The 13,571-nt window shown below is 33.8% G+C and overlaps 1 protein-coding gene across 1 annotated transcript; it reads right to left on the bottom strand.

Annotated features, from left to right (window-relative positions):
- Window positions 1-1,389: 1,389 nt before the first annotated feature.
- LOC125213744 (putative glutamine amidotransferase GAT1_2.1) lies at window positions 1,390-3,227 on the bottom strand. Its single transcript, XM_048114453.1, has 4 exons — window positions 2,975-3,227; window positions 2,122-2,849; window positions 1,861-2,049; window positions 1,390-1,777 (listed from the first exon to the last, which is right to left on the bottom strand). Exons 1-4 carry the CDS (start codon window positions 3,063-3,065, stop codon window positions 1,535-1,537), a joined length of 1,251 nt encoding a protein of 416 aa, XP_047970410.1. The 5' UTR covers window positions 3,066-3,227; the 3' UTR covers window positions 1,390-1,534.
- Window positions 3,228-13,571: the final 10,344 nt, after the last annotated feature.

The raw sequence follows: 13,571 nt of genomic DNA, 5'->3' as shown, positions 1-13,571 counted from the left end.
TAACTAAATTATGGGCTTTGTATGCTAAGTCCAGAATGTGCTGATTCATTAAAATAGCTTTTTCCTTATAGTATTATTTTCACTTGGCCTATATATTAATTTGCTCATTAAACTTAATTTACAGTTAAGCTTGATTAATAATCCATATTTTAATTTAATAAAGATATTTCAAGTTAATCAGTTTGAATTCTTCTTCTTTCGATTAATTTTTTAGTAGTTTAATCGCAAGTAAACTATATTATATCAGAATATACAATTTGAGAATCATGCGAATTTAAAATTGGTCATATTTAGCCAATTCATAATATATGATAGGCATATTCAATCTGATTTTTTTCTAGAATTTGTTTGTTTAGCAGAAATATTTTTTATAAGAAATATAATCTTTGCGAATATGATATCTATGGAAAATGATTTATGATGATTGCAAATAATATGTTTAAGAAACTAAGAAAATGTTTTCAGGATTCTGAATTTTATATTATTAGCGAACAATAATTAAATATAAGTGCTAATTTAATATGCATTTTTTCTGATATACGGATAGTATTTTCTAAAATGAAACTCCTAACTGAAAATAATCATAATAAATATTATAATTTGTAATTTAATAATTAATGTAATAAAAATATAGTAATAATTTGAAATAAAGTAATGCAGAATGTGTAAGTAATTAAAAAAATCAACTAAACACAAAATCAACTAAAATCCTTGCCAAATAAATATGCCCATTAAAATTTGTGTTCAGTACATAATAACATAAATACTCCCTCCATCGCCCAGTAGAAGTCACATTTTATAATTGAATGTGAAACCTACTTATTGTTTATGGTAAAAATGAAATGTAACTCTTATTCTGAGACGAATTGAAATGGCAAATGTGATTTTTATTATAAGATGAATGACTATATATAATGACGAAGCTGGAATTTTTATAATGTGGCCCAATGTTAATAATTCCAATGTATTTTTATAATGTGTCCCAATGCTAACAATTCCAATGGATTTTTGGCACTACGGTTAATATTTAAGAGATATTTTTCGGTATAGTAATAAAGGTAAGAGATAAAGCGCATTATGAAATAATGATTTTTTAATTTGCATCTTTACGCGAATTTATAACAAAAATGTCTTATTTTCCATAAACACGCATCATACTCCCTTTAAGTAAATTATAGACGGCGATCTCATATATTGTGAATCAAAATTCAAATCTTCTAGTTAAAAAAATTCATAAACCATAACAGAGTTTGCAAAAATCAGTGTCAAAATTGAAACTATGATTTAACATTTAAGAACAACTGAAAAGAGAAATGGATCATATGGAGTAGTATATAAATATGTTAGCAAACTTGGCTTGGCAATAGAAGATGAAGAGTAAGAGAAAAGTGAAAAGTGAAAAGTGAATTTTCATTACCAAACTGCAACTTGGATTCTAACAATGATGTGAACAAAAGTGAGAAGGCAAACTCAACCCAACCCCATGCATGATACCCGTGTGTCTCCCCACCAACACAATATACAAATAGCAACATCACAAGTTGACAATGCCCTGCACCTTCGTCTCCAACACCTCCGAGCATATCTTCCCCATCATATGGTAGAACGCCGTCAGATCCGACAACTGCTCCACCGACATCTTCCCTATCACATTCCGAGCCTGCTTCTCCCTCTCCTCGCTCAGCCTCAGCCTCTCCAAGTACGACGATGCATTCCTCACCGTCGCCCCCATCTGCTTCAGCCTCGTCTCCTGCTGCACGCTCAACGCCCTATTCGACTGCATCCAATTTTTCCAATATTAGCTACTACATATAAACACAATAAGACAGACAATCTAAAAAGGAATACGACTGACTATACCTCAAGAAACTCTGCTCCCGCCTCGAGGTCTGATTCCTTGGCCCCACCCCCACCTTGATATAAGTTCCTTGCAAGTGAAAAGCTCCTCACAATAATGTTCCTTTTCTTCTCCATCTCCACATCAAGCTTAGGAGCACTTGTCATGCTATTCAGCTTCTTCTGATAAGCCAAAACCGCCTTCGCAAACTCCTGCAAATGCAATACCATTTTAATCACTCAAATCATCATATATACCAACAATCAAAAGTAGATGACACACACCTTATAAGCAAAAGGGCAGCCAGGGTAGTCGAATTCATCGGAATCCGGCTTCCTCATCCTCTCGGGATGAAACTGCAGCCCCATTATAAACTTCCCATCCTCCGGATTATAAGCATCCGGATCGTAAAACCCTTCGATCAAGCCATCCGGAGCAAACGCCATCGGCACAAACCTCTGCGCCAGCTTCTTCACCCCTTGATGGTGGTAGCTATTCACCCAAATCTCCTTCTCACCATCCAAAGAGTCATTAAACCATTGATGCAGAGGGGTTCCGTCCACGATCCTCACCGGATGGCGGTGGCCATCGTAGTTGTCATAGTCCATGTGCACAACCCTCTCATCCTGCGCCACATTTCTCGACACCTCCTTCCCAATGTCTTGATACAAGGTGCCGCCGCAGGCCACGTTGAGGATCTGAGATCCCCTGCAGATTCCCAAGTAGGGAATGTTCCTCTCGAGGCAGAGCTTGGCTAATCCGAGCTCGATTGCGTCCTTCTCTTTGTCAATTGCGGTGTCGCTGGTGTGTAGTCTCCGGATTTCCTCCAATTCCTCCGGGGAGAGGTTGGATGCGTCGGCTTCGTAGTGAGAGGGATCGATGTCCTCGCCTTCGCAGAGGAGGACGCCATGGATGGGCTCGAAGCTCTCCAGAAGCATGTTCACCCCCGTCACTCGCGGCACGATCACCGGAACCGCGCCATAGCTCACTATCAGATCTAGATGGTATTCCCCTGCGATTTGGGGGAAAAATTGAATTCAGCAAATTCATTCCGCCCTAATTTTGATTTCAATTTCGAATTGAAGAAATTGTGCATGCATGTTACACGATTCGAGAATGAGAGAAGCGGATTCATACCGACGAAATCGACGAACTTGTTTTTACGAACGCTGCGTCTGGAGACGATGAGAACGCGAGGCAGGATGACAGAGAGATCAGCAGCAGCCATGCGCAGAAGGAAAATACGCCGAGCAAAATCAAATCAAATGGAGAAAATGTGAGAGAAGATTTTGTGAAAATCGGAAAAGGGTATAATTGGAAGAAAAAAAAGGGGAAGGTGCGGATTTGAATTTATTTATGGAGAAGATGAAGAAGAAGAAGGCGATAGTGATGAGTGTGGAGAATTGGAGGCGGTATTTATAGGGAGCAGCGAATTGGGATGCTATTCAAACGGTAAGTCGGACACGTGGCAAGAGGCGGCAAAATGAAATCGGTTGCGACTGAGGTGGGTCAATCCGAGGCTATACTGACCTGGATTGTATGGATTAAATGCTAATTTGGTGGAGGTCTTATCTAAAATTATACAACCAAATTCGCTTTTATTTTTTCTTTCCTTACTTAGCAATAGCATTCCAATTTGCATGCATATGGATCTACACACATTTTCGTTTCCTCACCACTTAAAACCTGTTTCTTATTTTACATATTTTCTTTTTCTATTTTACATATTTTTTCATAATTAATTATGACATGCTTTCTCTGCTTTGGCCTTTGAGTAACAATGAATTAGAAGTCGACCGCGGGACACGTGATCTATGTTTTTTTTTTTTTTTTTTAATTTTATCATATGTAACTTTGGTTATTTTTCATAAAATGTTAGTAGTACAGTACTACCTACGTGCCTCACATGTTATACGAGTTATTTTAGAGTTGGAAACATGATTTAAGAAAGTGATTTAATGATTAAATAAATAATAGAATAAAGTATTAAATGAAGAGATAGCAAAATGGATTGATACGATAACAACAAACGTTTGATATTACTCAAGTCAACTAAATTCGATTTACACAATAAAAACCTAATATATACAATTAAAATACATTATTATATGATTAAACCTGATGTTTAAACTTAATTACATTATGAAAACCTAATTTACATAGTAAAAACGGATTCACAATTAAAAAAATGATATTATATGATTAAATCTCATGTTTATACTTGATTTATATAATAAAAACCTGATCTATACGATGTAATCACATTTTTCACGAATCTAGAGAATAAATTAAAGTATAACTTTTTTTTCCAAAAATTATAGAAAAATATTTTTAAACGGATTATCCGAAATCAACCCAAAAATTATTAGGTAAAATTTGATCCAAACTTATTATTTTACGCTTATTGATGACAAGTTTTCATGTGTCAAAACTTCCATCTTTGTCCCGATATATACTTAAATGGCAGAGATTGACAAAACATAATACTAATAAGATTGAGTATTTCAAAGATAACATGATCAATAAGTTTAAGAACAACCACATTAAAGTTAATGATGAATTATTAGATTTTTTTTTATCAATTCATCAATCAAAGCTAACTCCGCTTAAAAATATTTATGTTGGAAAATATTTTTCTCTGTAATGGGATGATGAGCTCGATTATCCACTAACAATACTATAATCCTTTGTTTTAATCTCTCTTTATTTTATAATTGTACACTAAAATTCGTAATTTCTAAAGTTTTAATTTTTGAAGAAAATTGCATTTGAATTTCGATATGCAGTACATGACACATCAAACTGCAAATTCTTGATATGGTATATACTATATCATATTCATCCTTTACCAAATAATTTATTCAATGAACAGTGGGCAGCCACCAATTTTGGCATGCGTTTAGCATATACTATATCCGAGTTAATTATTCCAAATATAATTAGGTATGCAAATGGCAAGTCATGTTGGTCAAGAAGGATGAGTTGTACATATATATCCAAATTCAAAGAGAATTAAGTATGATGAAGATATTGTATTAGGACTTAATGATAACATTTTTAAATATGTTACTCTTAATAAAAAAACATTTTAAATTATAGAGGAAAACTGTTTGGATACGTTTATCTACTAATTAATAAAAGTTAATGATAATTACGAACTTCTTAGTTTGATATTCGCAAATAACAGTGCACAAACGACTCATGACATAACCGAAACAAACTATCACATCTATACCAAGGTCGAATATCATCATAAATTAGGGAAAATAAACATGCAATCCAAATTGAAGATATTAACCTTAATTAGTTGTATTTTTTTCTCTTCACTTATTTATTTATTGGAAAAAAGTAGGTGGTTACTTCTAAAAAACTAATGGATCGGATATGGTTGACAACTAATTAGGAGTACTATTTAATACGGAGTTCTCCATAAAATTAATAATTTTGAAATTGAAAGAGAATAAAGGGATGTTTATATCGGATACCACATTTCTGATTTCCAATTAATGCATTATTAACATCCCTAACCACTACTTGGTAGTATTGAACAGTACAAAATCTATAATATACTACAGGATTAGATGAAATGAAGGAGCCATGTGCACAGGATTTGGGTTAGGATGATTACCGCATACCACGAATTAAGCTTTAATTATATCCCAAATAGAAACAAATCATTGTTAACGAATGTTTCAAATAAAAACATAACATTATTAATAGGACGAAATGATACTATAATTAGGCCTTTTCAAATAAAGCGTGCGACTATTACAATTAAAATAATGGGAACTAGAGCGAAATTGTAACATCATTGCCTTTTAGTCAAAAGAGCGTTTCTAATGTGTCACACATTAAATATCGATAATGTATTTAAGGTAGCCTAGGGATGAAAGTGAGAAGTTTTTTTTTTTTTTTTTTTTTTTTTTTTTTTTTTTTTTTTTTTTTTTGAAAGTGAGAGGATCCTCGCGTTACACATTTGACATTTAAAACGTAGGCCATGAGGTGCACAAATATGCAAATAATTCAAAGTAGTGCACATTTTATTTTATATAAGAGCACGTTTTATTAAAAATAAGATGTCAACATTTATAGAATTTTGAGGCAGGGAGCAAAGTTAGTGGAGAAAGCTTTTTCTTCGATAATTACTTTTGTTAATTTAATTAATAAATGATTACCAAATTATAACAATATTATACTGTATCAAATTTAGTTATTAAATTTTAATTTGTATAAAATAAGTATTAAATTTATAGTACGGAGTATATATGATTTGAGAGTTTAATTTAGTTTGAAAATTGCTTATCTTGAGAGAGTATGCGATTTTAACATGATCGTCCCAATAAATAAACGTCCCAATAAAAATGGGTTTTTGAACATTAACCAGCGGTTGTAGTTTAAAGCCGTCGTTTTTAGGTGATTTTTGCTGATTTTTTAATTACTAGTTGTAGTATTTCCTATGAATTTTTTTTTTTTATGGTTAAATTGAGGTATAATTCAATGTAACAGTTTAAAAAATTCCATATTGGAACCGAAAATGATATTGCAGTTTTGATTCAATCCATGAATGAGAGACGGTTTCGAGTTTCGACCAGACAATTCCTATCTAGCTACCATCCAACTTTGTTTAAATGATGATTTTTAAAAGAAGATATGTATCATTTTAGATCTTTTTACATCTTCTCTTTTATCTTGCATGTTTTGAAAATTTAGCAATATTTGTTTATTGGAAGTTTGTAAGTATACCCCCAATACTTAAAAAAAAAAAATTATCTTTATTGTTTTGGTGCAACTAAAATTAGGAGATACAAATAGAATTGTCATAGAAAAAGCGAAAGAGTAAAATTATTTGTCCTCAACTTAGTGATGCATCCTAAATTCTAGGAGTAGTTATATTTCTAAAATTTGCCAACACAAGTAATTACATACCTGTTTTTATGCAAGTTTAGTGCAAAACTGATAAATATATAAGAATAAAATTAAGCATTTGAACGATAGCATGAAAAATAAACATTATTCACACTGGGAGTTTATCTATGCCAGGTTCATTGTATTTTATGCCTTTAGTTAAGTGTCATCATAATTATGTTGCATTTGAATTTCGAGTTGCAGATAAGATACATCAAATTGGAATTTATTTTAAGTCCTAGTATTTTTGGAGCAAAATTATTTATTTGATGAACAGTCGGCAACCACGATCTTGGCACACGTTTACCAAATATTACTGATTTTCGATTTAATCATTTCAAATATAATTAGCCAGGGTAGTGATAAAATGCAAACTCGTATATTGTACAAACTCAAAACTCCTCAACACAATTTCAACATAACTCTTTGACATTTTCAACACAATTTCAATACAATATCAACACAGTGTAAAATTTTAAGATTTTAATGTCAACACAGCATCAATCATTGACTACCGTTGAAATTCTGTTGACATTTTCATATTGATATTTTTTTGTGATCCGTTGACATTTTTCAATAATTCAGATCATAGTTTTGAGTTTGTACAATATTTAGAATTTTCATTTGATCACATCCGTAGCAATGCAAATAGCCAGTCACGTTAGTCTTCGAAGAATGGTTACATATCCATATCCAAATCCAAAGAGAATATGTACGCATGATGAATATATCGTATTAGTATATAATGAGAGGAGTAACATTTTTAAATATTGTTCTCTTAAAATAACATAAGTATATATTTAATTATGCCCCAAAACTGTTTGGCTACGCTTTTCTACTTATAATTTTTTTAATACAAATACGAACTTGTTAGTTTGATATATGATGTATCTACGCAACTCTTTGTTATTGTTTAACAATCAATAACAGTGCACAAACTACTCACATAATCCAAACAACTTATATAACAAGGTCGAATATCAACATAAAATTGGGGGAATATATGCAGTCCAAACTTAAGTAATTAGTTGCATTTTTTATCTTCACTTATTCATCTATTGAAAATAGATAGCTGACTCAACTTTATTTTACCCAAATAATATCCGCAAGTGTATGGGGTTATCGTAGCAAATAGCAAACAAGAGTATATCGTATCCCACAGAGACAATTAAGTGTAAACCTAAGTACCACGAACAAATTTCAACTACTATCCAGATGATCAAAAGTTTTGGGTTTTTTTCTAACAACTACTAAAAGCAAATAAAAACAGAGATTAAAATAAGAATTTAAACAAGAAAACAATTAAGCAAGTTGTAGAAAATGATAGAGAAATATGCAGAATTCAAGGATCCGATGCACAACTCATAGCCTAACCCAATTGAAACCGATTTACCATTTAAAGTCTCCAGAATTGTTGAATCAATCACAAATATAGATTAAACCCCCTCCCGAGGTGAGAAATCCGTAGATTAGGTGTAATAATTGAAGTCCCCTTCTTATTCTTAGACCTAACTCCTAATAGTTCGATTAGATTAAAGATCTCACTCAAAACCTCAACTCTCCCGAGTTTTATTGAATTAAGGTGTGAATTATTCTTCTTTCAAGGTTAAATATTTCATCTCCCGATTATTCTAAGAAACCTTACACTCCCAATTGGTGATCAAGCAATTGACAGGAAAAAGCACAAGAATAATTCAAACAATTGCAAGAGCAAGATAAAAATGAAGTCAATTGGATTAAAACTATAAATCAATGCATCTTCACCAAGAATTCTACATGAAAAGGTTAGTTACTCATGTTCATGGTAGAAAACAAAAAGAAACTAAGCAAAACAATGGAAATCATGATCCGAATTGCAATTGGCGGAAGAATTGAAGCTTGAATCTTCAATCTTCTTCCAAGAGTTCTTCACAAAGAGAGAGATGTGTTTTGTCGCTTGTAGAGAATGCCTAGAATTGACCTAATTCTTCCTTCTTATTCCCCTCTTCAAAAATAGCGTTTCTGCTTTGAAAAACGTCAGATTGACGGACCCGGCCGGGTGGGAATTCTTCGGTACTCTCTGGAGTCTCGCAAGCTTAATTACGCCACCCGGCCGGGTGCCGGGTGGAATTATAGGGTAATAATTCACCCGGCCGGGTGGGAATTTCTGGATAGCGCAGTGTTCGTATAACGGCCATAACTTCTTCTACCGAACTCCGATTGAGGCGTGCGAGATACCCACGCGAAGCTCTTTCGAAGACGAAGAGATTGATATGCATTAGTGGCTGATTGGACTTCAAAATATCCAGTAAATATTGTCTCAAACCAAGGCTGCTGCACATCCACATATTTTGTACTACATTTTTCTTCACATTCTTAACAAAATGGTCAACATACCAACATAATAGAGAAGTAGATATAAACACGTCCAATAATAGACAAAATATGATCAAATTCATACATAACCACCCTCTAAAACCATGTAAAATCCAAATATGTCAATAGCTGATTTTATATCGCATACACATTTTCGATTAATACAATATTAATACTCTAACCATTAGCTACTTGGGATTGACCAGTACTAAATCTATAATAGTGCTGTAAATATACAGGCTTAGATGAAAATGATGGAACCATGGGTTGGGATGTTAATCGTATACCACTAATCAAACATTAATTATTTCCCCAAATAGAAACAAATCATTGTTAATAAATAATTCATATAAAAAACATGTCATTATTAATAGGACGAATTGAATCAATTAGGCCTTTTCAAATAAAGCGTGCGACTATTACAACTAAAATAATTGGGACTAAAGCGAAATTGTAACATCATTAGTTTGTGTAGAATTGGGATGAAAGTGAGAATTTAAGTAGTGTAACACTAATTAATACTCGAGTTCCAAAATTTTTGATATTGAAAAGGAAAGGTTATTTATTCAAGGTAGCCCTTGGTGTTAAGGAAGGGGCATATGACTTCAAAGACTGATATGCGTGGCAATTTTGTTGTGCCACCGCGTGATTGAGAATCCGACGTCAGCAGCTAGTATACCATATTTTACCATCAAAAGGAATGAAAACATAAATTAGTGTTCTACTTTCATCATATGCTCTACTTTTATATGGTTAGGAAGGTAATACAAATGCTCTACTTTTATATGGTTAGGAGGGGGAGAATGCTTCTCTGAATTCTTCTTGTCAAAATGGCAAAAATGGTTAGGAAGTAAATAGAAAGCTTCTTCTTTGGTTGTTGCTAGCTTCTCGGAAGTTCTTGTCGAAAGGGCAAAAGTTCCTTCTTTATCAATATAATTGTTTAAATGAGAAGAAATAGTTTAAAGGGATATGATTGTTTATAACGAGAGTAATGAAATTTTAACGATTCAAACCCTAATAGTGTGCTTCCAAAGATACCAATTAAGCAACATAATTAGCCCAGATACACTCGTGTTGTATTTGAGCTTATAATTTCTATCAAACACCTCCTTAAAAATAAGTAAATACTAATATTCAAACTAATAGGACAAGTATTAACAGTATTAAAAAGTAAAGTTAAAAAAATAGAAGTACTGTAGTAAAAAGTTCAATTATTAAGAAAGTGAAATCATTGAGAATTGAACACGTAAATTTGTTGAAAAATCACTCATGATTAGAAGTAAATTAAAATAAAATAATCATATTATGCGAGTTCGATTAAAAAGATAAAGAGAAGTATTATACGGAGTAGTGAAAGTTCAATTCTAATTAAAAAAATATAATTTTACTGTTTATTTATTTTAGTACAAAAAATAAGATGTATTATGAATAAACATAAAATAAAAAAAATAAAGGAAAATGATACATTTAGTCTATAGATTTAGTATTCACATTTAAACAAAATAAAATAATGTCACGAAAAATTAGGAAAATCACTCCTTATTTGAAGAAAATTAAATTTAAAATATGCATGCAAATTATGTGGATGTTTGATAAGAGTTTATTTAGCTAAAATATGGATCCGTAATAAATATAAAGTATAAATAGAAGTAATTTAGTTAAAGTTCAATTCTCATAAAATACAGTTTTTATTGCAAATTATGTGGAAGCTTGTTAAGATTTTATTTAGCTAACGTATGAGATCCGTAAAAAAAGTATAGATAGAAATAATTTATTTAAAGTTCAAATATTCTGATAAAATACAAATTTTATTTATTTTAGTGTATATATAAGATGTAGTGTGATGAATCAACATAAAAATAAAATAAAGAAAGTTGATACACACTAAGGGCCATGCATGCATTAAAGTCCAACATCTTGTCGACTGAATAACTCTACTATTATTTTTGTGTTATTTATTGAACAACAACATATTTATAGAAATGGAGAGGCGGAAGTATTTGTTGGCTCGATAATAAGCTCTCTGAAAGGACAGGGGACTCAAAATAAAGGTCAAGGTCAAGGTCAAGAGTCATAAAACATAAGCTAGACAACCTCGATGCAATATGAGCGAAAATAAAAGAAAACAATCAGAGTCATGTAATGGCACAATTATTGTTAGAAATAATGGGATAAAATTCTCAAGCCGTGTACAGGCGGTACTCTAACTATTACAATCGAAGGAAGATAACAACAATAAAAGTGGAATGAAAATTACAACGGAATTAATAAAACAAACCGAACTATAAGTCGAGTCGAGGGAAGCCCTCTTTCCGCAAGACAAATTACGCCCCGGCTAGTGCTCACGGAATGGCGTATTGCCCCCAAAGATAAAACGACTTCCTTCTAGCGTGAAGAAGCACCTCAAACCCGCTAGGCACCGGCGAACTTGATGGAGTTCTGAGAATCGAGATATGCAATGCTCCTAAGATGCACACTATGATGTAGAGCTTGAGAGAAGATGTAATGCTTTTGTTGGTGTATTTCTAATCTCTCAAACCCACCTATTTATAGGATATTAGAGACCACTCCAAAAGTCTCGGCATTAAGGATCCTCATAAACCACTTGGGGGTTACCTTAACTTGAAAAGCCAAAAGACTTTAGAAAATGAAAGGTTTGAAATCCTTCCAAATTCTCACATTTCCAACAATCCCCCACATTGGTTAGAGCAAAGTTATCCAGGGGCCTTCCCTGGTAAACTCGATAACCCCCTTGTGATCAACGCCTCACGGTTTTATGTCGCCCGAATGTGTGAGACTTACCATTGTATAAGCCACTATGTGCCCCGCTATGGGCCGTTGGCTATCAGGGTTGATCCTCCCGCCCCTTTTTCCTTAAACATGGAATATCTTTGGGAAGTTTCTAAGCCCCCGGGCCTTCTTCCCCCCCCTTTTAAAAAAGCGATAAACTGGGAATTCCATGGTGGATCGAGCTATACACGTAGGCTTTGACTTCCAAAACACCCTCCACCCCCACGGGAAAAATCCCCATTTTTTAAAACGAGTCTTTTGAATGGGAAGATCCTTTTTGAATAAAAGGTTCCCTTCAAGTACTTGGGGATAGTTTGTGTTTGCAACTCAAAGTTAAGAGAAACTTCAAGTATCTCAAAACCCTACGCAGAGTTTTCCCAATGTTCCTTGTTTAATTTTGCCCCGAAATGGGCCGTTTTATTCACCGTCCCAGAAGGAGGGGGGTGCGGGGATAAACATCACAACCCCATGACCCTTGATATTCTTTTTTTAAAAGCGGGGGCTCACCCGTGTGCTTACTCAAATGCACGTTGGGTTCCAATGGAGTTTTTCCCCGGCCAAAAATAAAGGGTGAAACTTTTAAGCACTTTCTCAATGTAATGAGATTTTTTAAAATTTTTTCCCCTCGGGATTCCTTTTAATCTTGATTGAGAATCACTGGGCCTAGACCCATATCTTTCATGTAAATTTCTATTCAACATATTTTTGGGCTCGTTGGGTAAGACACTATTGTTGCCCATAATCAACATATCCCACATAAAGAACCCCCAAAAAACGAAGCCATTATTTGTGTTCTTAATATAAACACACTTATCCCCTCGTTTATAGGAAACCCCCTTGACAACATCACTTTCCCAAAATTCAATGCCATTGCAAAGGGGCTTTTTTTTTAATCCATATAGAGACCTCACTAGTTTCATTTCCTTCCTTTCTTTGGGCCCGGGACTTTCAAACCCCGGTTGCTCCATATAAAAATTTTTTCCCCCTTTCCCCTTGAAAAGGTTTTTTTAAACCTTTGGGAATTTCAAGATTTGAAAAATAGAATCCCGGCCCCGAATGGAAGTGATTCTCGTAACGGTGAATACGTGTCGAAGAAGTCAACCCCTTTTTTCCGCTTAAAGCCTTTTTCAACTAAAAGGGGAGCTTTGTACTTTTTAATGTAATTTTGGTTTTTTATTTCCCTTTCGGATCCATTTGCACCCTAAGGTCTTACAACCTTTTCCGGGAAGTCTACTAACACCCCTTTTGTTATTTCTCATAATTGATTCAATTTCACTATTGATTGCCCTTTCCCGGGGAAAGGCGCATTTGGGGCAAAAAGGGGCCCTTTGCCCCCAAAATTTTTTGGGTTAAAACATCCCCATAAAGGTTATGAAGTCGGGGCCAAAGTTTAGCAATTTTAACTCTTTTACCAAGCCCTTTGGGTTTTACATCCTCGGGGCTTAACCTCGTCCTTTTTGGAGGATTAGAACTGGGGGTTCATCCATCATTCTTTCACTAGAAAGATCTTCCCGCCTCTTTGCAAAGGGGAAACATTCTCAAAGAATATAGCATTCCCTTTTCCCATCGTTGATCCTTAAAACCCCGCCGGGCACAACTGACTTATGGACTAGGGGGAAAAATTTGAAAACTATTAAGGGCCAATAAAGATGCAATCGACTGTTTTAGGGCCAATAGCAACTTG

Source organism: Salvia hispanica, chromosome 3 (assembly GCF_023119035.1).
Source record: "Salvia hispanica cultivar TCC Black 2014 chromosome 3, UniMelb_Shisp_WGS_1.0, whole genome shotgun sequence".
Classification (NCBI taxonomy): Eukaryota; Viridiplantae; Streptophyta; class Magnoliopsida; order Lamiales; family Lamiaceae; genus Salvia; species Salvia hispanica.
The sequence above is the reverse complement of the archived record's forward strand: the minus strand, read 5'-3'. Positions and strand labels throughout refer to the sequence as shown.